This window comes from Aotus nancymaae, unplaced genomic scaffold, assembly GCF_030222135.1.
Source record: "Aotus nancymaae isolate 86718 unplaced genomic scaffold, 86718_ANA_hifiasm-v0.15.2.pri h1tg000006l, whole genome shotgun sequence".
In the NCBI taxonomy this organism is placed as follows: domain Eukaryota; kingdom Metazoa; phylum Chordata; class Mammalia; order Primates; family Aotidae; genus Aotus; species Aotus nancymaae.
The window spans coordinates 39,191,652-39,216,380 of record NW_026988417.1 but is presented as its reverse complement, the minus strand read 5'-3'; the positions used below and the strand labels follow the sequence as shown (position 1 = coordinate 39,216,380).

At 42.9% G+C, this 24,729-nt stretch overlaps 1 protein-coding gene across 10 annotated transcripts in view; it reads left to right on the top strand.

Annotated features, from left to right (window-relative positions):
• The window catches only part of RBM47 (RNA binding motif protein 47), a 219,258-nt gene extending 196,994 nt beyond the window's left edge, over positions 1-22,264 (top strand). For 9 of the 10 annotated variants that reach the window (XM_012474972.2, XM_064366558.1, XM_064366550.1 and 6 more), the window contains 4 exons: positions 6,443-7,596; positions 8,689-8,895; positions 12,615-12,826; positions 19,449-22,264. In XM_012474972.2, the coding sequence (XP_012330395.1) occupies positions 6,474-7,596; positions 8,689-8,895; positions 12,615-12,826; positions 19,449-19,688 (1,782 nt within the window). In that variant the 5' untranslated portion in view covers positions 6,443-6,473 and the 3' untranslated portion in view covers positions 19,689-22,264. The remainder of the gene's footprint in view (positions 1-6,442; positions 7,597-8,688; positions 8,896-12,614; positions 12,827-19,448) is intronic. The other variant, XM_064366606.1, reaches the window with a different exon arrangement.
• Positions 22,265-24,729: the final 2,465 nt, after the last annotated feature.

The window sequence follows — 24,729 nt, the reverse complement described above, 5'->3', positions numbered from 1 at the left end:
TTTGGCGCACAGCCATAGCTTGCCAATGCTGGTCTAAAGCATGTATAATTACAAGAAGTTAAGCATTTCATTACATCTTTGAGAGAAGGGTCATATTAGCTGTTTAGTTGCCTTTTTCAAGGTAACTTGAAAATCTTTTGCTTTTTGTTATTGTTGTCTTTGAGACAGGGTCTCACTCTGTCGCCTAGGCTGGAGTGCAGTGGCGCAGCCGTGGCTCACTACAACCTCAACTTCCTGAGCGCAAGTGATCCTCCCACTTCAGCGTCCTGACTAGCTGGAACTACAGGCACGTGCCACCATGCCCCGGCTAATTTTTGTACTTTTTGTAAAGACGGGGTTTTACCATGTTGCCCAGGTTGGTCTCAAGCTCCTGAGCTTAAGCAGTCTTCCCCCCTTAGCCTCCCAAAGTGCTAGAATTACAGGCACAAACCACCGCACCCAGTTTTATTTATCTTTTAATATAGCTAAGCATTTGGAATCTGAATTCATTGAGTAGCACATCATATAATTTATGTAACTATGGTATATTAAACACGATGATAAGGAGAATAAAATTTTTAGGCCATAAGATTTTCTTGAATGTGTTAACCTGAGTCAGTGTACCCTTTTTTTTTTTTGAGACACAGTCTTGCTCTGTCACCCAGGCTGGAGTGCAGTGGCGTGATTTCGGCTCACTGGAGCTTCTGCCTCCTGGGTTCAAATGATTTTCCTGCCTCAGCCTCCCCAAGTAGCTGGGATTACAGGCATGTGCCACCATGCCTGGCTAATTTTTGTGTTTTAGTAGAGATGGGGTTTCACCATGTTGGTCAAGCTGATCTCAAACTCTTGACCTCGTGATCCACCCTCCCAAAGTGCTGGGATTACATGCGTGAGCCACCACACCTGGCCTCAGTGTACCATTTTTTAATGGCCTCTAATGAAATCCTAATTTTATTGACTCTAATTTTTGTCTTTTTTGCATCTCTGAAACTTCTTGGTTTTTTTAATTTTTTTTTTTTTTTTTTTTTGCTGTGGTAAATCATACATAACATGTCACCAGTTTTCAGTGTATGGTTCAGTGGCATGAATCACACTGTTGTGCTGCCATCACCACCATCCATCTCTAGAATTTATCATCCCTAATTAAAACACCCACATCCATTAAGCACTAATTCCCCACTCCTCCCTTTCTCCAGCCCATGGTAACCACTAGTCTACTTTCTGTCTATGAATTTGACTTCTCTAGGTACCTTATATAAGTGGAATCATATAATATTTATCCTGTTGTGTCTGGCTTATTTCACTATTAGCATAATGTCTTCAAGATTCTTCCATATTGTAGTGTGTGTCAGAATTTCATTCAAGGCTGAATAAGCTGGGCACAGTGGCTCATGCCTGTAATCCCAGCACTTTGGGAGGCCAAGGTGGACGGATCACCTGAGGTCAGAAGTTCGAGACCAGCCTGGCCAACATGGTAAAACCCCATCTGTACTGAAAATACAAAAATTAGCCGGGTGTGGTGGTGTGTGCCTGTAGTCCCAGCTACTCAGGAGGCTGAGGTGGGAGAATTGTTTGAATCTGGGAGGTGGAGGTTGCAGTGAGCAGAGATTACACCACTGTACTCCAGGCTCGGGGACAGATTGAGACTCTGTCTACAAAAAAAAAGGTTGAATAATACTGCATTGTATATGCATACCACATTCTGTTTATAATAATCCATTGATCAACATTTGGGTTACTTCCATCTTTTGACAATTGTAAATACTGTTGCTGTGAACATCATTATACAAGTATCTATTTGAGTCTTTTGGGTGTATACCTAGAAGTGGAATTGATGGATCAAATGGTAATTTTTTAAAAAATTATTTTTTCTTTTTTTTTTTTTCCTATTTATTTATTTATTTTTGAGACAGAGTCTCACTCTGTTGCCCAGGCTGGAGTACAGTGGTGTGATCTCGGTTCACTGCAACCTCTGCCTCCCAGGTTCAAGTGATTCTCCTGCCTCAGCCTCCTGAGTAGCTGGAACTACAGGCATGTGCCACCATGACCAGCTAATTTTTTTATTTTTCATAGAGACGGGGTTTCACCATGTTGGCCAGGATGGTCTTGATCTCCTGACCTTATGATCCGCCCACCTCGGCCTCCCAAAGTGCTGGGATTATAGATGTGAGCCACCGCACCCTCAAATGGTAATTCTATGTTTAATTTATTGAGGAACCATCATACTGTTTTTCACAGTGGCTATACCATTTTATATTCCCACCAACATTGCATGAGGGTTTTAATTTCTCATGTCCTTGCCAATGCTTATTTCCTGGTTTTTGTTGTTTTTATAATAACCATCCTAATGAGTGTGAAGTAGTATCTCATTGTGGTTCTCACTTGTTTTTATGCCATACTTGTAGTTGGTGTAACAGACACAGCAGATTTGGATATTATGTTAATCAATGTCTGACTCAAATTATATATATATGCATGTATGTATGCACTGATTCTTCTCTAAAATTACAACATGTTTTATAAGAACATGTGAACAATAAGATATATAATACAAACAGCTCAACTTATGGCAATGGGAAAACTGAAAAAATAGACGAAAACTGAAAAATGAAACTATAACCCAAATTAGATGAACATGAAAGTGTGTTGTAATTTCCCCTACAGTTACTAAAATTGGAGTGAAAAAATCAATCTCGAAGTTCCTAGTGCCCAAAGTAAAAATAAAAACAGGGTTGCTAACAGGAAAAAAAAAAAAAAGGTTTTTCTGGGCTCATTTAGGGGAGAAATAAGCTATTGATATTTTTAAATGTTTGTAGATAATTGTATTGCTGACACTAGCAGATTTCAAACTGAAAGCAAACAGGATTTTTTAAAAAAAATTTTTGGGGTTGGGATTGGCAATGACTCCATAGCCTGACTACTGTAAGACTGTTTCTGTGGGTAGAATAGTAGTTTCAAAGTACAATTGGGGTGACGGGAAGGCAACTCCACCCATCTCAGCAGAGAGATAAGTTCTATTTCCTTGGACTTTAGTCAGTTAAATTTTTTTGTGTGTGAGACAGAATTTCGCTCTTGTTGCCCAGGTGGGAGTGCAGTGGCGCAATCTTGGCTCACTACAACCTCTGTCTCCTGTGTTCAAGTGATTCTCATGCCTCAGTCTCCCTAGTAGCTGAGATTACATGTCCAGCTAATTTTTTCTATTGAACTCCTGACCTCAGGTGATCTGCCCGCATCAGCTTCCCAAAGTACTGGGATTATAGGCGTGAGCCACTGCGCCCAGCCCAGTTAATGTTTTATACAATACAACAGGTAAAATCTTGAATTGTCTCCTACATGTACCTGTAATTTCCTGCCCATGTCACAGATTATAACTACATGGGTGTTTATACAAATAGTCTTCTTAAAAATATGTACTTATCATCCATTTGGAAGAAGGGAAAGATCTTCATGTTCAAATTTGATGTTGAAATTTCTTGGTCAGGTGCGATGGCTCATGCCTATAATCCTAGCACTTTGAGAGGCCGAGGCAGGAGGATTGCTTGAGCCCAGGAGTTTGAGACTAGCTGGGTAACTTAGTGAGACTCCATTTCTACTTTAACTGGGATCTTTTTGGGGGGTGTTCCTTTTTTTTTTTTCATCTTTTTTTGGGGGGTGTTCCTTTTTTGTGGAGAATGGGGTCTTGCTATTTTGCCCAGGCAGATCTCGAACTCCTGGGCTCAAGTAATCCTCCCACCTCTGCCTCCCTAAGAGCTGGGATTGCAGGCACAAGCTACTGTGGCTGGCCCTCCATCTCTATTTAAAAAAAAGAAAAAAAAATTATTTTTCAACTTAAAACTACATATCTAATGCTAATGTATCATTAGCTACTGTGCCTGGCCCTCCATCTCTATTTAAAAAAAAGAAAAAAATTATTTTTCAACTTAAAACTACATATCTAATGCTAATGTTTCATTTTCCAAGAATACTACAAAAAAAGTCATGATAACTGGAGATGTTGTCAAACCAGCTTCCCAGCACTTGAAGAGGAAAAAAAATAACTAGAAGCCACATGTAACAGATGTTTTTAAAGAACTGAGAATGTTTGTCTTAAAAATTATTCTAAAATTGAAAGAATTGGCCAAAGATTTTACTCCAAAGTTTGGATGAAAGATAATAACTGACATTTCTTGGGCATTTACAATATTCTAGGCATCATTCAAAGTGTTGTATATATATTAACTCACTCCTCTAAACTTAATGAGGTTAATACTATTATTATCATTCCCATTTTACAGGTAGGGAAACTGAGGTGAGACATGGCGCAGCTAACACTAGGAAGTATTAGAGTTGAGATTCACACACAAACATACGCAGTCTAGCTCCAGAAACCACAGGCTTACCTGCTAAACTGTACTGCCTCTTGATATTAGAGCAAATTAACACAGAAGGACTATTTTGGCCATCTGGCAAATAAATAGCTCAGATATCTTTTGTGTTATTATAGTTTCGTTTTTTCCTTCAATGATCTAACTCACTTTTATTATCCTTCAAATTTCCCTTAATATTCTTGTATACACCTCCTAGTCCTAAATTTTAAAAAATGAATGATACTTCAGGTTCTGATTAACTGATGAAACCTTATGCAGTCATTAAAAATGATGTTTTTACAAAGATTTTTAAGAATATGGAGGAATGCTTATAAAATAAAGTCGCACCATGTAAATTAGGAGGAAACCAGGCTTCTCCTCCCCCCACCTCCTCTAAAAAACATCTAGGAAACTGAAGGGAAAGTTTCATTGTAATTATCATTGGGTAGGAGAATTAGGAACAATTTCTTATGTACTTTTCATAACTTTCTATAAAATTTAACTGAATATTTTTATAGTACAAAAAATGAAATAGACAGGCTTTTTTTTTTTTTTTTTTGAGATGGGGTCTTGCTCTGTCGCCCAGGCTGAAGTGCAGAGTGATGCAATCTCGGCTCTCTGCAACCTCCGCCTCCCGGGTTCAAACAATTCTTCTTCCTCAGCTTCCTGAGTAGCTGGGATTACAGGCTCATGCCAGCATGCCCAGCTAATTTTTGTGTTTTTAGTAGAGACAGGTTTCACCATGTTGGTCACGGTGAAACTCGAACTCCTGACCTCATGATCTGCCCACCTCAGCCTCCCAAAATGCTGGGATTACTTGCATGAGCCACCACGTCTGGCCGACCTTCATTTTCTAAAAGGCCAACTGGAGCCTTTCATTACAAAAGTATAGTCTGCAGCTCTTCATGATAATCTTATTGCATAATTTAGAATCATTTCCACAGAGCCCTCAGCTATATAAGTGAAGGTGGCACAGTGCAGACCTGCACTGTGATATGTGGCTGTTTAATTAAAATTTAAAATCTAGCTCCTCAGTCACACTAGCCCCATTCCAAGTGCTCGGTAGCCACATGTGGCAAGTGACAGCTTTTCTAGCGTCATAGAAAATTCTATTGCCCATCACTGGTTTAGAAGAAAAAACAGGGAATCTGGAGCCAGAAAACTTGGAATCAAGCCCACCTACGAGCTGATGCTTGCTGTGTGAAATGGGGCAATTTACTCAACCTCTCTAAGCCTATTTCCTCATGGCCAAATTGGGACTGAAGATAATACCATTTACCATATACAGAGGTTAAGAAGATTAAATAAGAGAATGCAGGTGACAGTTCTCTGAAAACAGTAGTGTGGTTTACCAGGTAGCTGTTGCTTCCCAAGTCCCCCAGCTTGAAGTCAGCTAGCTCTTTGAGGACCGATTCCAAATCTTTGAATACTTCACACCAAGAATTTTACCTGAGTGCCACCATCAAAATCAGATTAACTAGTTTATTACACAGTTCCTAGACCAAGTTCGTGGCATGTGGGCACTTCATTTCTTCCTTGTAAAAAGCTTCAATACACAGCTAGCTCTATACAATAACACTTCCTAAAAATTGTCTTTAATAATTTAAAATCTTCACTGTAAATACACTGCTGTATTTCCATTCCTACGATGAAAAAGACTGCCTTAAAAAAAGAAGAAAGCTGTGTTCGCCAAAGAAATACATGGAGTTTGTAAAATTCCATATAACAAGGAAATCAGACAGAGTTAACAGTGCAGGAATTAAGCAAAACATCGTGAGGTTTTTACCAACAATATCAGTTTCTCAAAACTTCAAACTGTCTAGTTACTGATGAAATGGAAGTACTTGCTCACTGTGATTTTTTTTTTTTTTTTCTAACTCACTTCTGGTTTTTGCTGCAAAACAACGTGACTATTTCAGACAAGTGGAGGGCTGCTGTATTTCCAGAATGCCTCCATCCTATTTCTCATTTAAGCCACCTCCCTTCCGCCCCCCCGCCCCCCACCCCCCACCCCCCACCCCTTGGCCTATGAATGCATACTTGCAAGGCTACTTAACCCAACCCAAAGGAGGCAGCCTCCAGCAGTTCGCCACTGACGCTTCTTTCTGCTTCCCCAGGTTTCCGCCAGCTGTGGATGCCTTTGACATTATGACCGCAGAGGATTCCACCGCAGCCATGAGCAGCGACTCGGCCACCGGGTCCTCGGCCAAGGTGCCCGAGGGCGTGGCGGGCGCGCCCAACGAAGCAGCGCTGCTGGCGCTGATGGAGCGCACGGGCTACAGCATGGTGCAGGAGAACGGGCAGCGCAAGTATGGCGGCCCGCCGCCGGGCTGGGAGGGCCCGCACCCCCAGCGCGGCTGCGAGGTCTTCGTGGGCAAGATCCCGCGTGACGTTTATGAGGACGAGCTGGTGCCCGTGTTCGAGACCGTGGGCCGCATCTATGAGTTGCGCCTCATGATGGACTTCGACGGCAAGAACCGCGGCTACGCCTTCGTCATGTACTGCCACAAGCACGAGGCCAAGCGCGCCGTGCGCGAGCTCAACAACTACGAGATCCGCCCGGGCCGGCTTCTGGGCGTGTGCTGCAGCGTGGACAACTGCCGCCTCTTCATCGGCGGCATCCCCAAGATGAAGAAGCGCGAGGAGATCTTGGAGGAGATCGCCAAAGTCACCGAGGGCGTGTTGGATGTGATCGTCTACGCCAGCGCGGCCGACAAGATGAAGAACCGCGGCTTCGCCTTCGTGGAGTACGAGAGCCACCGCGCGGCCGCCATGGCGCGCCGCAAGCTCATGCCCGGCCGCATCCAGCTGTGGGGCCACCAGATCGCTGTGGACTGGGCCGAGCCTGAGATCGACGTGGACGAGGACGTGATGGAGACCGTGAAGATCCTCTACGTGCGCAACCTCATGATCGAGACCACCGAGGACACCATCAAGAAGAGCTTCGGCCAGTTCAACCCTGGCTGCGTGGAGCGCGTCAAGAAGATCCGCGACTATGCCTTCGTGCACTTCACCAGCCGCGAGGATGCCGTGCACGCCATGAACAACCTCAACGGCACCGAGCTGGAGGGCTCGTGCCTGGAGGTCACGCTAGCCAAGCCCGTAGACAAGGAGCAGTACTCGCGCTACCAGAAGGCGGCCAGGGGCGGTAGCGCGGCCGAGGCGGCCCAGCAGCCCAGCTACGTGTACTCCTGTGACCCCTACACGCTGGCCTACTACGGCTACCCCTACAACGCCCTCATCGGGCCCAACAGGGACTACTTCATGAAAGGTTAGTGGGGGCTCTTCTCCTGGGGCGGGGGTTGGGGGGCAAGAATGTTGCCTCCTAGGGAGGGGGCATCAGGGATATTGTGGCTGGCATTTGCTGAGCTGGTAGGCGCCGAGGGCCCTCCCACCCCCGTTTTGGGTTTGCATTCTGGGTCCTGTTCTTTGCTGGCACCAAAGGCCATCACTTCTGCAGCATGGATAGAAATACAGATCGTTCTGGGGTGAGCAGCAAAATCACAGCAGTGTGCAAGCGCTGACAGTCTGCCTTGCCAGGGCCCACCGGGTTACCCGAGGCTAGTCCACCAGTCTCTTGGTGTTGAGGTTGAAACCTGCTTGTGATATTAAATCTTAAGAATTGGTGGAGTCAATGATTTTTAGTTTTGTTTTTTGTTATCGTTAATTAGGATATAATGAAACCTGGCATTACCTGGAAAATAAGATACATAGATCTGCGTCCTGTTCTGATTAGCTGGGTCTGTGACTTTAGTCACTTTTACTTCCCCTGGCCTGTTTTCTCAAGCATGAAATGAGGAAAGTGGACTAGCAAATCCCCTTCCAGGTCTGACTTTTTATAAAAAAATTATTTAGAATTTTTTTTTGCTGTAATATTTAGTATATGTATATATGTATATATATACTATATATATATGTATATATGTATATACACATATATATATAATTGGAGACCATTAAAAAATTGTCTCACCATATTGGCCAGGCTGGTCTTGAACCCTTGGGCTCAAGCCATCCTCTTGCCTCAGCCTCCCAAAGTACTGGGATTATAGGCGTGAGATACTGGCCCCTCCCTTTTTTTTGGTGTCGGGCAGGGTAGTCTGTGAATGTTTTCCTTTACTGAAATTGCAGATACAATCCTAGGAACTCACCCTGCAGGTTTGCCCCTTGTGCTAAGCAGACATGCTTAGGATACAAATCTAGGCTGAAATAGAATGTTGGAAGCATCTTTATCAGCCCATTAAAGAGCAAAGATATCGCCTCCTGCAACTTTGGGGCAGTTAAATGCCAAGAACTGAGGGCTGAGGTCTCCTGCAGCACCATCACATTGGTTGCTCATCATCTTTTGTGTTGTTATTCCAAGCAGGCAGCATAAGAGGCCGAGGGCGAGGAGCAGCTGGCAACAGAGCCCCAGGGCCCAGGGGTTCCTACCTCGGGGGATATTCTGCTGGCCGTGGTATATATAGCCGATATCATGAAGGGAAAGGAAAGCAGCAGGAAAAAGGATATGAACTTGTGCCGAATTTGGAAATCTCTACCGTCAATCCAGTTGCCATTAAACCTGGTGCAGGTCAGTATGAACCAGATTTGAGAATGCATTCATTCAGCATAAACCCCAGCCCTTCTCTTTGAAGTAAGTCCAAGCCTTACTCAGGCTCTCACATCTACACATGGGTTCTCTTCTCCTAGGCAGCTAGAGATAAAGCAAAAAGAAAATGGCCCCCTGGACCTCCTTATCTAGAACTTCAGGAGATGGTATGGCTTTGACCATGTTCAAATCAAACGTGCCTGCAGTAAGGTTTTCAAAGGGGCATCACCAGTTGTTAGGCTTTTTCTCAGTCTGTAGGTAGAGTCGTCGGGGGAAGAAAGGAAGAACATGGGGCTCTCTGTATCCTCTATCAGGTAAAACCTGTCTTTTCCTTACTCAGGCCTAATTCTGCCCCAACCGTCTGAAGTCAGAGGGTAGACCTTATTGCCCCATTCTGAGAGTTGTTGGGAAGGGCAGAAAATTCCCCTTCAGGAGTAAGCAGCATGTCCCTTGTCATGGTCTGAGCAAACAAGAATGCTTGGGGACAAGGAAGTGGTGACAGATTTTTGTTGTTTTTGAGGCGGGGTCTCACTCTGTCACCCAAGCTGGAGTGCAGTGGCTTGATCTCAGCTCACTGCAACCTCTGCCTCCCAGGTTACAATGATTCTCCTGCCTCAGCCTCCCAAGTAGCTGGAGCTACAGGTGTACACCACCATGCCCATCTAATTTTTGTATATTTAGTAGAGATGGGGTTTCACCATGTTGCCCAGGCTGGTCTTGAAATCTTGACCTCAAGCGAACCGCCCACCTAAGCCTCCCAAAGTGATGGGATTACAGGCATGAGCCACCTCGCCTGGCCTTCGGTGAAAGTTTTTGCAGCTAATTCCCTGGTTTCTAATTTCCAGTATTCATTTCCTCCTCTAGCTGGATCAGTAGATTGGGAGTAGGGATGCTCAAATATTTCAAGCCAGGGACCTTGAACTTTGCTTTCACCTCCAGGCCCCACAAACCTGTTTATCCATATCGTTAGTGCCCATGGTCCTCTAACGTGAGGCCAGTCTTCCAATCCGAACCTGCAAAGAACATTAACTCCATATGTGAGTCTGGCATAAACTCACACAGCACCCCACACAAGCATCCAAACAGATGGAAAGTTCAGTCCATGGTTAATTGGCATGACTCTCCTCCAGACCTCCTCCTGGCTTCAGTGCGGGTAGACTGAAGAACTTTCTGGAGCCCAGCTGCCCCATTTTTCTTCTGGTTGAGATTATACACTTCTTTTCCTAGCTAAAATAGAGTCAAGGAGTCTGTGCATTGAGTACACATTGGTCTCATAGGGTTAAAAAGCATTTCCTCAATTGAACTTTCTTTTGATACATCTAGTAATGATTTTTATTTATTTATTTATTTATTTATTTTTTGCCTGTGTAAAAATTCTGCAATTTCTGCAGTTAAGTGACTCCTTAGACTAGGTTTCCTTACAAATGTCATTGACATTGTGAGCAAAGTGAAACGGATCCTATAGCTCTATAACTTCATAAAATGGAGCCTGGATATAGGAGTTATCATTTCTACTTATTGAGAAGGGGACTCCTGTTAGCAAGCTACCATAGCTTAAGGTTTAACAAGAGAAAAGAACTGTTAAATAATCTTTAGCCATGTAAAGTTGTGTCCTGGAGCCTGAGGTAGAAATTCTTATGGACTGATGGCCAGAACAATTCAGTTACTTCATACAACCCCTTGTAGCTTAAACTCACAACCTTCTCTGGGCCCCATCTGTTGGCGTCTATTTCTGGTCATCCAGAAAATGAGAACATTTTATTTTAGGAGAGGCACCAGGGTGGTGGCGAGGTATCTGGGCACAAGACAAATGGAAGATATGGTTGGAAAGGCAGGTAAAAGATTTGGTTAAGGTTTTAGGTATATTTGATCAAATGGCTGCATCATTGTTTAGCTTAACAATCATTTGTCTCTTTACCTTTGATCAAGTCTATCTTTATTAGAATAAATGTACCCACAGTTGGAGAAAAACCAGAAATAGAAAGATTCTTTGTGTACACATTTCATATTTTTGCTTATCCTTTTAACACACACAAACACATATACCACCACCACCCCCTCACACACACACACACACGCACACACACACATCAGGGCTAATATCTTTTCCTTTTTATCTCTTCTTACTGTAACGACATTCAGATCCAGTAGCTGCTACCTGTTTGAATCTCTGGTTGAAATCATGATTTTGGACTTTATTCAAAGAAATTCTTTGAATTGGCAGGTCCCACTAAAAGCCAATCACTCCACTGCTTCACTACTTTGAGTGGAGATGAGGAAACTGAGGAATGTCCTATTTCTTTACCATGTGTTTTTCCTTGAATTGGTAATGTTGAAATCTGAAATATGGGGTGGGGAGGATGTACACAGGTCTGAGTTCTCAGAATGAAACTCTCAACAGCACCTGTTTCTTAAACAGTAGTGAAAGTGAATAAAAGGCAGTGGGCTGGTCATGAGTGAGGTGAGTAAGAGGGAACAGGCGGGCCCGACTCTCACAGGCGGTAGGCCTCAAGCCTCTGATCTCACTTCTTCATCTAAGCCATTTTCCCATAGTCAGAGGCCCCTTCTTGCTCAGTAGGACATCAAGAATAAGATTCAAACTGTGATTTTTCTGTAGAAATAGTAGAAAATATTGGTACAGAAGCCTAACTCTAGGGTTCTCTTCCACGACAGGCAGGGGAAGTTACCTCCCACCTGCCACCTCCCACCCCTACCTTTTGGGGAGCAGGCACCTGGGTACGTGGCGTGTACTGAGAGAACAGCAGTGAGCAAGAAGAGGCCCGTGACCTCTAAACGTGGTTTTAAAAGGTACCTTAGGCCAGGCACGGTGGCTTACACCTGTAATCCCAGCACTTTGGGAGGCCAAGGCAGGTGGATCGCTTGACCTCAGAAGTTCAAGACCAGCCTGGGCAACATGGTGAAACCCTGTCTCTACAACAACAACAACAACAACAAAAAAAACTAGCTAGGCGAGGTGGCCTGCACCTGTAGTCCCAGCTACTCAGGAGGCTGAGGTGGGAGGATCGCTTGAGCCCAAGAGACTAAGGCTGCAGTGAACCTTGATTGCATCACTGCATTCCAGCCTGGACAACAGAGTGAGACCCTGTCTCAAAAAAAATTTTTTTTTGGCCTGGCACGGTGGCTCATGCCTGTAATCCCAGGACTTTGGGAGGCTGAGGCAAGCAGATCACGAGGTCAAGATATTGAGACCATCCTGGCCAACATGGTGAAACCCCATCTCTAAAATAAATAAATAAATAAAAATTTTATTTTAAAAGTTTTTTTTTTTTGAGACAGAGTTTCGCTTTTGTTACCCAGGCTGGAGTGCAATAGCGTGATCTCGGCTCACCGCAACCTCCGCCTCCTGGGTTCAGGCAATTCTCCTGCCTCAGCCTCCTGAGTAGCTGGGACTACAGGCATGCGCCACCATGCCCAGCTAATTTTTGTATTTTTAGTAGAGACGGGGTTTCACCATGTTGACCAGGATGGTCTCGATCTCTTGACCTCGTGATCCACCCGTCTCGGCCTCCCAAACTGCTGGGATTATAGGCGTGAGCCACCGCGCCCGACCAAAAAAAAAGTTTTTTAAAAAAATAAAAGTTAAAAATATCTTAGAGCAAGTGATGGACCGCCCCCCCCCCCGCCCCCCCCCCAGCGACTGAAAGTGAGTGACCCGTTTTTCCTTCTTGCTTCTCTTGCAGTAGCCATCCCTGCCATTGGGGCTCAGTATTCCATGTTTCCAGCAGCTCCAGCCCCTAAAATGATTGAAGATGGCAAAATCCACACAGTGGAGCACATGATCAGCCCCATTGCCGTGCAGCCAGACCCAGCCAGTGCTGCCGCTGCCGCCGCCGCCGCTGCTGCCGCTGCCGCCACTGTCATTCCTGCTGTGTCGACGCCACCACCTTTCCAGGTAGAGTTCTTGGGGCAGTCATTGTCATTTGCGTGTGAAGCCTCTCTTTCTCATGGATTCATTTAGTATTCAGCACTGAGAATTTACTGTGTGCCTGGCTCTCTGTTACAGCTATGCGGTTGGGTGACAGGAAGCATTTTGAATATGAATTATGACAAAAAAAATTTTAATTAATTGTACCACCCTAATAATATGATTGTATTAAGGGTGGGAAGCAATATGCAAAAATGGCATGTGTCATTTTTCATAGTGTCATGGTACTTTTTTTTTGTTTGCTTTTGAGACAGAGTCTTGCTCTCTTGCCCAGGCTAGAGTGCACTGGCGCAATCTCAGCTCACTGCAACCTCCACCTTCCAGATTCAAGCAAGTCTCCTGCCTCAGCCTCCCGAGTAGCTGGGACTACAGGCGCATGCCACCACACTCGGTTAATTTTTTGTATTTTTAGTAAGATGGGGTTTCACCAGTTAGCCAGGATGGTCTCGATCTCCTGACTTCATGATCCTCCTTCCTGAGCCTCCCAAAGTGCTGGGATTATAGGCGTGAGCCACGGTGCCCAGCCTTGTACATTTTTTTTTTAACAGCACTGGATAATTTTTCACTCATGTTGTTAAAGAACTGACACACAAAGTCCAGAGAGCAATTTCGTATCTTCACATTTCAAACTGCAGCTCAATGAGATGTTTAAAAAACATTAACCCCTGCGTGTGTCTGTGTGTGTGCGCGCGCACTTGTGTGTAGAAAGAAGGGGAGAGAGAGAGAGAAAGAACAACTGTATAGCTATGTGAAATCTTATGCTGGGTACATTGGCTCATTCCTGTAATCCCAACACATAGTGGGGCCAAGGTGGGAGGATCACTTGAGGCCAGGAGATCAAGACCAGCCTGGGCAACATGGTGAGACACTGTCTCTCAATTTTTTTCTTTTAATTAGCCTGGCATGGTGGCATATGCCTCTAGTCCCAGCTACTGGGGAGGCTGAGGCAGGAGGACCACTTGAGCCCTTGAAGTCAAGGCTGCAGTGAGCTGTGATTGCACCACTGCACTCCAGCCTGGGCAACAGAATGAGACCCTGTCTCAAAAAAATTTTTTTTTACAAAATATGCCCTTAAAAAAAAAAAAAAAAAAAAAATATGCCCTTAATCCTCTCCTTCAACCATCTCTCTCACTGTTCTGCTGTCTCTTCCCAAACTCATGTTACCGTGTTGGCCTCCTTCCCACCTTTGTTCATAGTGTATCTGTGGTTTCTTTATTCTCATCTCTTCCACAGAATCTTCCCCATCCACCTTCTAAGAAATTTTCTCTCCTGTACTCCTCATTACTACATCATTACTTGGCCTATGGCTGCCAGTATGTTCTATCTCCCAATGAAAATGAAGCTCCTCCAGACCAAAGGCTGTGTCTTGTTTATTTTATCTTCACCTCATAGGACGTAGGGAGTACATCCATTGAACAGAAGAAAATCTTGTTAAAGCTATTCTCTGTGAGGCAGTGAATCATGAATACCAATCACAAATACTCAGGCCCAAGATCCCCCTCATCCAAATGAATAAGAATTATCCAGGGCTTTTTTTTTTATTTTTTATTTTTTATTTTTTTGAGACAGAGTCTCACTCTGTCACCCAGGCTGGACTGCACAGCTCACTGCAACCCCAACCCCACCGGCTCAAGCAATCCTCCCACCTCAGCCTCCCAAGTAGTTGGGACCACAGACACACACCACCATGGCAGGCTAACTTTTTATTTGTAGAGATAAAATCTTGCTATGTTGCCCAAGCTGGTGTTGAACTCCTCGGCTCAGGCGATCCTCCCACCTCAACCTCCAAAAGTGCTGGGATTACAGGCATAAGCCATCACCTACATTTTTTTAAAAACAGAGATTCTGAGATTCTAAGCCCTGAAGATTCCAATTCAGTCAAACTGGGCTGGAGTTCTAGTCTTGACTGCATTATTCAGAAAGGGCAGACTAACTGAAGTTTTATTTATCTTTCAGTATGTCATTATTCTTTAACTTGGGATCTCTGAAAGACAAAAAGAAGAATTGGTTGTAAATGACTCACACTGTAGAATGACAACTAAGTGTAATTATAATACTTGTGGACCGATGATAAATATTTGCAATAACTTAGCAGCAATACTTACTGGAATTCTAATAATTTCTAATTCTTCTTTACTAAGAAATTCATGAACATTTGTCTTTGATGTGTACTGTGAGTTCTGGTCAGGTCCAAATTCCAGGCACCATAATCATGTTCTGACGATTTCATGACTATTTCTGTCTCCTATCAGTCTGCACTGGCTGTTGCCATCAGGGTCCTTATTTGCAGTCTTTGCTTATGAATTTGCTCAAAGTACAATCATTATGCAATGATTCCTTTGGAGACTTTTTCCTCCTCCACATTCTGCAGAGTGCCTGGGAGCTACTTTTTAACCTGAGACTGGCTTCTTTGGATGTATGGTGACTGGATGTCTCTCTTCATCTAAGTACTCTGTGTCTTCGTCTGAAATCTTTCAACCTGGTCTCTCTGACCTGTTCAGCCCTCCACCTCTTGAATTCTCTGCCAAACTGCAGCAGAGGAAGGAGCGTGTTAAGCACCACTGAGTGGAAGGAAGAACACCTTTCTGAGTGGGAGCCACGCCGGAAACTGATGGCTTTCAGGACCTACTTAAGCAGCCCCTTTGATCATCCTCCCCTACCTTGTGGTTGCTGGGGGGTGTTCCTGTTGAGCCATTTTATATCCAAAATTTCATGAAGTTTTTGCAAGCGATAAATAAATATTTGCTGGTATAGACTTTATCAGTTTTTCAAACTTCTCATGGTGTTCTCAGTCTTAACAACACCTCTTGGTATAGATAGAGCAAGGATAACCATTCCTCCAGTGAAGACTGCAGAGACTCTTCACCTGAATTAGAGGCACTTTTTTTTCTTTTTTCTTTTTTTTTAAAATGGAGTCTTGCACTGTCATCCAGACTGGAGTGCAGTGGTGTGATCTTGGCTCACTGCAACCTCTGCCTCCAGGGTTCAAGCAATTCTCCTGCTAGAGGGACTTTTTAAAGATAAGTTAATGTTTCTCCCACTACCACCATTGCATTTTTCTTTATTCTTGCTCTTTGCTATGCTGTATTAATGCAATTGTATAGTGGTCCCCGCTTATCCATGGGGGATACATTCCAAAACCCCCAGTGGATGCCTGAAAAACAGATATTACCAAACCCATAATAGACTATGCACGACTTTCCTTCTTTACAGTTTCACAAATAGAAAATTTCTTTCTTACTGTAGCTTAGCAACCTCAGCATAGGATTTTTTTCTTCCCTTACTAAGTAGAGAACTTTCCCCTTTGCACTGAGAGGAAGGCCCCTAGTGCTCCTCTTTGTCATATCCAAATTGCCAACATCACTACTCTTGCACTTTGGGGCTGATATTAAGTAAAATAAGGGTTCCTTGACAGTCAGTCTGATAACCCAGATGGCTACTAAGTGGGATGGGCATGGAGCATAGACATTGTGGTTTTCCTGGACAAAGGGATGACTGGCGTCCTGGTCAGGACAGAGAGGGATGGCATGAGATTTCATGGAGCTACTCCTCAGAAAGGTGCACAATTTAAAACTTATGAATTGTTTGTTTCTGAAATTTTCAGTTGAATATTTTCAGACTTCAGTTGACCACGGGTAACTGAAACCATGGAGAGCAAAGCCAAGTGCTTTCCCATATATTCTCATTTTACACATAAGAAAATGAAGGCCCAGCAAGGTGATAGAATTGCTGGCCAAGAGTAGAATCGGGATTGGGAGATCAGATGCCTGATCTGTGTATGCTCTGTCCTGATAGTGTGGTGAATGCCATCATAAAAGGGACATCACAGGAATGGAAAGAGAAGCCATGGGTTTGGGGAGCTACTCTTGATTCCAGGCTGTGAGCCAGTGAACGTTCATGTGCGTAACTTGTCGGAGTGAGCAGCCTGAACCCAGGGGTTGGGCTGGCCTATAGCACATGGAAAGGTTTCTCTCACGTGTCACCTTCCCTGCGATTTCCTCCCTTTTTGCACTGGTTATTCAATCTACGTCCACACGCGTGGAAAAGATGGCTTGTGTCTTGCTGTGAACCACTGTCTTTCCAGTTCTGGAGCTCCTCTCCCTGGCTGTAAAAAGCCACAGATGAGACACTCGTTGGGTGTTGTAGAAAGCAACTTAACATGGGACTAAAAGTGCAGGCGCCAGAGTCACACATTGCCTTGGTTAACAGCTGTGTCACTTTCTGCAGGTCATTTAACACATCCACACAACTCCATATAATCAGAGAACCAACTCTACTGTGTGATGATTCAATACTGTCATACAAATAAGGCACTTAGAATAGTGTCTGGCAGACAGTAGTCTCTGAGTTTGGGGGTTTGTTTGTTTGTGACAGGGTCTCACTTCCATTGCGCAGCCTGGAGTGCCATGGTGTGATCTTGGCTCACTGCAGCCTTGAATTTCCAGATTCAGGTGATCCTCATGCCTCAGTCTCCTGAGTAGCTGGAACTACAGGAGTTTGCACCACCGTGCCTGGCTAAGTTTTGTATCTTTTGCAGAAACGAGGTTTCGCTATGTTGCCCAGGCTGGTCTCGAACTCCTGGCCTCAAACCATACTCCCGCCTCAGCCTCCCAAAGTGCTGGGATTATAGGCATGAGCCACCTCACTCAGCCTCAGAGTTGTTATTAATTGTTATAATTATAATTATAAATTAAAATTATTATAATTACTATTTGATTATAGTTGAAAACAGTACTCTTAGGCTAGAAGTTCCTTGGAGCCCAATTTTGTGGCTCTGATTTGCAAATTTTGTAAGAGAAATTAGAGCTAATTCCTTTATAAAAATCCAGGGAGAAATAATTATTTTAATTCACCATTTCATATATGCTGAATTGTTTATTTTGACGATGTATTAAGATATAGGGGGCCGGGCACGGTGGCTCACGCCTGTAATCCTAGCACTTTGGGAGGCCAAGGTGGGTGGATCACCTGAGGTCAGGAGTTCAAGACCAGCCTGGCCATCATGGTGAAACCCCATCTTTAAAAAAATAAAAATAAAAATAAATTAAAAAATAAAAAAAGATGTAGGGAGACCATACCAGCATTTCCTACAAGGCATTCTGTGGATCAAGAGGTGCAACAAATATTTTGTTAAATGAATGTTTTATTTTATCCAAAATCCTTTTTCAATGAAGCATCTCACAGAACTTGTTCCCTGGCAAACACTTTGGGAAATACTGAACCACAGTCTTCCCATTCGTACTCCTGTTTGTTCTAAAAACATCTTATGTTGCACTTTCAAGTAGACAGAAGGAAGTAGCAGGGGCTTTTCTAGAGCCAGTGGAGGCCGTCAACAGGTTAGGCAGCTTTACTTAACTTGTCCTCCCTCACTTCCTCCTCGTTTGGAAACTGCTCCTTCTCCTTCAAAACCCAACTCAAATATCCCCGCTGCTGGGACATTTTCTCCAACTTCCCCATTAGTTGATTCTTTCTCTAAGTTTCTACAAAAATTTGTAGACACAATGGTGTCATCTCTTAGGTGGGCGATGATGGAAACCATCACATTGGCTGAAAATTGTATATGGTCACTTATTTAAGGTCACAGCTTAAGAAACTTGCCCTTTCGAGATCAGTATATTTGGTTTCATTAAGTTGACCAGTCTGTTCTCCTCTTTTTGAGACAGATCATGTTCCTTCAGTAAGTATGAATTGAGGCAGCTGGCATGTATCTAGGGGCCATGTTTAAGGAAAAATATGGATTTTTAATGACTGTGAAATCAACTGCTTGGATGGTAGATTCTCAGCTGCCTTCTCTAGCTTACTCTGGGGCATAGACTGATTGAGTGAAATGGTGGGTAGAAAATTCCAGAATACAGTACAAAGAATGTCCTCCTTATTCACAGGTTCTGCATCTGGATTCAACCAACCATGGCTTGAAAAAATAAAGACAATAAAAAATAACGATACAACAATAAAAAATAATACAAACGTTAAAATACAATATAACAACTATTTATATAACATTTGCATCGTATTAAGTATTCTAAGTACTCTAGAGACGATTTTAAAGTATATGGGAGAGCCCAGGTGTGGTGGCTCATGCTTATAATCCTAACTCTTTGGGAGGCTGAGACAGGAGGATTGCTTGAGGCCAGGAGTTTGAGACCAGCCCTGAGCAACATAGTGAGACCTTGTCTCTATGAAAAAAATATATTTTTACAGTATACAGGATGATATGCATAGGTTAAATACAAATATGCCATTTTCTCTCAGGGACTTGAGCATCTGAGGATTTTGGTATCCACGGAGGTCCTAGAGCCAATCCCCCATGAAGATACTGAGGGACAACTGTATTTTAACTTTCCCTCAGCCTTCCAGGCCTCTCACTTTCACAAGGTCGCATTGCCGACTTTGAGGATGCAGCTCCACCCGACCTCTTCAATGGCTCCCATCCCACTTCCTTACAATAATTGTTATTTGCCGGCCCCTCTGCCTTCCTTTCCCTTGCTATCACATCTTTGTACTCCCAACCCCTGGGAGATGCTTGTTGAATGAATGCATGACAGGTACCTACACGTGTTCAGGAATGCTCCTTTTTGTCTCTTCTCAGGGCCGCCCAATAACTCCAGTATACACGGTGGCTCCAAATGTTCAGAGAATTCCCACTGCCGGGATCTACGGGGCCAGTTACGTGCCATTTGCTGCTCCGGCCACAGCCACGATCGCCACACTACAGAAGAACGCGGCAGCTGCAGCCGCGGTGTATGGAGGATATGCAGGCTACATACCTCAGGCCTTCCCCGCTGCTGCCATTCAGGTCCCCATTCCCGACGTCTACCAGACATACTAAGGCTGGTGACCAGAGTGAAGACACACAAACGCCACTGAAGGAACGCTTGACTATTTATGAAGAAGGAACGTGTTGGATTAGCACATGCAACCTGAAAGTGAAGAATGTTCAGATGTATTCCCGAAATATTTTATATATATGAAGTTTTCACTAGTTTTTTAAGACTATTTTCAACTTAGCAGGCCTGCGTTCATACATTTCCAAAAGACTCGCCTGGCTCGTGCCTTCATAGCATCTTTTAAAAATTTGTATGCTGTACCACATTTGTATACAGGTTTTTGTTGTTGTTGTTGTTGTTGTTGTTTTAAGGATATATTTTCAGTATGAAGGTTATTTTCTTAACTTCTGCACTCCAGAGATTTCTATTTTGTAGTACCTTCAATAATATATCAACTATATATTGAAAAAGCACACTTGAGCAGCTAGGGAACTATTTTGAAAAATAGATTCAATATTTAAAGATACAAACAGTAGTGCTTAAAAATACTACATAAAACATTATTTTAAAGGTTATACTGGAAAGTGCAATTTTAAAATGAGGAAAACCTCTATATTTCTGCTGGCATTAAGGGTTGACGGTGTCACCATGTGTCATCCATGGCGGTACTATTTTTTAAAAGAAATTAAACACTCAATCTCTCCTTAAGCCAACATTGAAAAGACTTGCCACACTCCTGAGTCCAAACACTGGAACGCTGTCCTCTGCCACCATTAGCCGGGGCTCATTCTCCATGTGCCTTAGCCTTGAACATGCCCCCAAGACCCCCACCTCTCATCTCTTCCCCTCCTCCCCAAATTCCTAGCCCCATCGCAATGTCTGGCAAGTCTAGGACTGATGAATAGCTCTGATAGAAGAGCTAGTGGCTTTTATACTTCTTCCTGGGTTTTGTTGGGGATTGTTGTTTCGTTGTATGTTTTTTTTTGGTTTGGTTGGGGAAGTATAATCTTCTATGTGTGCTATTTTCAGTAGCAGAGTAAGCACAGGTTTTAATCAGGTTGCATAAGACACCTTTGCATAGCTATTTAATTGCCCATTATAAGATTTTAATGCCATTTCTAATGCTTTTATTCGTTTTTGAAGTATGAGTTCGTAGGGACAAAGAATGTATGTGATTGTAGACAAGATCCCCCAGAGATTCTTGTCAGCAGAAAGTGATGCTTCTAGTTGCCTTATCAAGTTTCATGCAGAAATGTCCATGGTCCTCAAGGATGTTGGAAACATTATGTTTATTAAATGGGCCTCTCTTCTCTTGCCATGCAGTTGGTGGGCAAACTGAATTGGGGTGTACACATCCAGGAGGAGGAAGAGAGACCTGGAGAAGTTTAAAGGTAGTTTGTAAATATCTTCTAATGCTTGTTTTTAGTCCTTTTATGTTGCAGAAGTTTATGATATGTAGTTTAATGCCAAATGAAACCATTTTATTTCAATGTTATTAAAAAGGTTTGTTTTATTAGGAAGTTAATGTATTGTTGCAGTGTTTTGTGCCTGCTTAAAGGCTTTTTGTTTAGCAGAGTGAATGTAAAATACAGTAAAATGTTAAGATTGTCATCTACTTTTTTTTGGAAATATATCAACTTGGAATTTTTTTTTTAAAGGCTCAATCAAGGAAGTGAGGTGTGCAATAAGGTAGCAAGTACGCAGTTGCATTTTTATGTCATGTTAGAGATCCGTACAATCTTTCCACTCACGGGGTTTTTGTTGATGGCTGAATTCTTGTGGATTAATAAGAGGATCATGCCCTTAGCAAGTACTTTCGTTTTGTTTTAAATTAAGAGATTCCCAAATGCCTTCCCCCCGCCTCATCTTGAGATGAGTTTTTATATATAAGCAATATTTATTTAACTATTCTATAAAATTATTGAGTGCCTGCTGAGGCCTTTAAATATTCCTAACATTCCTTTCCATCATTCTCAAATGACATAAAGTAATTGTGCAATGTTCCTGATGATGTACCCCGCAAGCTGCATTCAAACTCAAATCAGTTGGAATGAGTGACTCAACAAAATGTAATTCAGATCAGATCCTCATCCTTTGTGCAAAAAAAAGTACTCTCCTTCTAGTGAAGGATTGTCACAGAGGATCACTGGATGAAACTCTGACCCAGTATTCTTACTGTATTTTACATATGCCTGTAAATTATTTGCAAAAAAAAAAAAAAAAGAAGAAGAAGAAGAAAAGAAAAGAATGAAAGAAAATTAAAAAACAATGATGCCTTAACATGGCAGCCACCAAACTCCCTTAAAAACAAATGTTGGTGACACAGCCAGTTAAGTATCAGTGAGCCTCCTACCTGGGACTTATCTGTTCCTATTGTTTCAAAACCATTTCATGTACACTACTGAGGTAAGTTTATAACTTGAAATGTGAACTTTTTTTTTTTTTAGGATTAAGAACAAACTATATAAATGTAAAAAAAAAAGTTTAGAGTTCTGTTTTCAAACGTTGCTAGTAGTTTAGTTAACTTTAGCTGCTTTATATTTGAAAAGCTTTTATTTAGATCTTGCTCCATTTACAGTACATTCTTAGGATGTATGTAGTAAATAAAGCTTTCTTTAAAGCAAATGCAAAACCTTAATTGTGTTTTCTTTATACTGATTTATTTTTTCTAAAAATATTAGGGAAACCCTAATAGCATAGGAAGGATTGGCTAATTTGATATTTTCCATTGGAGAAATCAGCAAGTTACAGTCATGTGTTTGTCTTGGGGTAACCATTGAAGATGGGTTACATAGACCAGGTGTGGTGGCTCATGCCTGTAATCCCAGCACTTTGGGAGGCCAAGCTGGGTGAATCACCTGAGGTCAGGAGTTTGAGACCAGTCTGGCCAACATGGTGAAACCCCATCTCTATTAAAAATACAAAAAAAATTAACCGGGCATAGTAGTGCATACCTGTAGTCCCAGCTAGCTACTCGAGAGGCTGAAGCAGGAGAATCGCTTGAACCCAGGAAGCACAGGTTGCAGTGGGTCGAGATCGTGCCTTTGCACTCCAGCCTGGGCAACAGGAGCAAAACTCTGTCTCTCTCTCTTTTTTTTAATAGAGGCGGGTTTCTTCATGTTGGCTGGTCTCGACCTCCCGACCTCAGGTAATCCACCCACTTGGCCTCCCAAAGTGCTGGGATTAAAGGTGTGAGCCACTGCGCCCGGCCAAAACTCTATCTTAAAAAAAAAAAGATGGGTTACATAGCTGAATTGTGAATTATGAGTATCCTCAAACTTTGGCTCAGGTGATAGGAGATGGTAAGAGATTGAACACTCAAATAATACTCAAATCTGGATCAGAATAGGATGTAGCAAAGCCTGTCACCACCCTCAGTACCAAAGGTTGTTTATAATCCCAAAGGCTTGTAAAGAGAGAGAGTTGATGTACATTGAGTTTTTTGATGGTCTCATGAAAGTGCTGGGATGACCTTGGTGTTGGTCATTGCATTTGAAACCAAAACTTTGTTTCTCCTTTTCACAGTGCATAGCGAGGTTAGCAGGAAACTTTCCTTTTCTCCAGAGATCATCAGTAACTTCAGACAGTATCTGTCATCAAAGCCAATCAAATGACAGGAGAGAAGATGGTAGATTGTCAATAGAATAAAGTCTAAAAATTGTTCCACTTGGATTTGCCAGTGATTAAGAGTTTTACCTTCTTAACTTTGAACCTGGGCTGTGGCCTCCCAACTTGCATTTCTTGGAATTCTAACTTCCTGCTTCCTCTTAAATAGATAAAGGCCTTTTTAGAGGCAGAACAGACTGGGAAACTTCCCAAGATGACAGCTTATTAGGCAGTGTTTTTAGGGGCAACAAGATCTGCTGATCTACTTGTTCTGGGAAATAATTACAGAAGTCCTTCAAGTTGCAGAATCACATTCAGGTTAGATTGATCTCTTTAGAAAAAGAATTCACAATCAAAATAAGGAGGCCAATAGTGTGTCAAATGAGGATAATGGCTATGATCATGTGATTCACTGGGCTCTTAGGCTTCCATAACCTCAGGTGGACCTCACAGGAACTCAGTGGAGTAGGCAGGGCAGATACAGATATGTGACAGGTCAAGGTCACCCAGCCGGTAAGAATGGGACTCAAATCTATACTCAGGGCCAAGTGCCGTGGCTCATGCCTGTAATCCCAGCATTTTGGGAGGCCAAGGCGGTCAGTAGTTCAAGACCAGTATGGTGAAACCCCATCTCTACTAAAAATACAAAAATTAGCTGGGCGTGGTGGTGGCACCTGTAGTCCCAGCTGCTCAGGAGGATGAGGCAGGAAAATCGCTTGAACCCGGGAAGGAGGGGTTGGGGTTGGGAGGGCAGGGGTTGCGGTCCAGCCTGGGTGACAGAGTGAGACTTTGTCTCAAAAAAAAAAAAAAATTACTCTCAAGACTCCTTGTCTCAGGTTCTAAATGCCCCCGTGTTTTTTAAATTCCAAAAATATCCGTCATGACAACATACAAAGCACTTAATTGAAAGAGTTAGAAAACATGATCTGATTTTTCTTGTATATCCAATTTTTATATGATTTCTTTATTATAAAGCCTTCTGGGCACTAAAGCTTTGTATTTGAGTTATTTTTTTGTTTTGTTTGGATTTGATTTTTTAAGTCACAGGAAGTGTGACATTTTGGCATAGCTGTTTTGATGAAATGATGTTTTGACACCATGACCCTAAAAAAAATCCATCTTCAGCTTTTTACAAAACTACTGAGTAGGATGACACAGACGTACTTACCTTATCCTACCTTTTTCTTGACACATCCACCATTTCTGAACCCTCACGTCAAAGGGAGGATTAGGTTTAAATACAGAAAGAGACTCAGGAGACATCCACAAAATGTTTTGCTTCAGTTCCAAGGTCTAAGCTATTGGACTAAACACAGCTTTTTTTCCTGTCTTCTCTTTTCATTTATTAGTGCCCAGCATTCCTGTTTCTCTCTTTTTTTTTTTTTTCCTTTGAGATGGAAGTCTCGCTCTATTGCCCAGGCTGGAGTGCAATGACACGATCTCGGCTCACTGCAACCTCCACCTCCTGGGTTCAAGCAATTTTCCTACCTCAGCCTC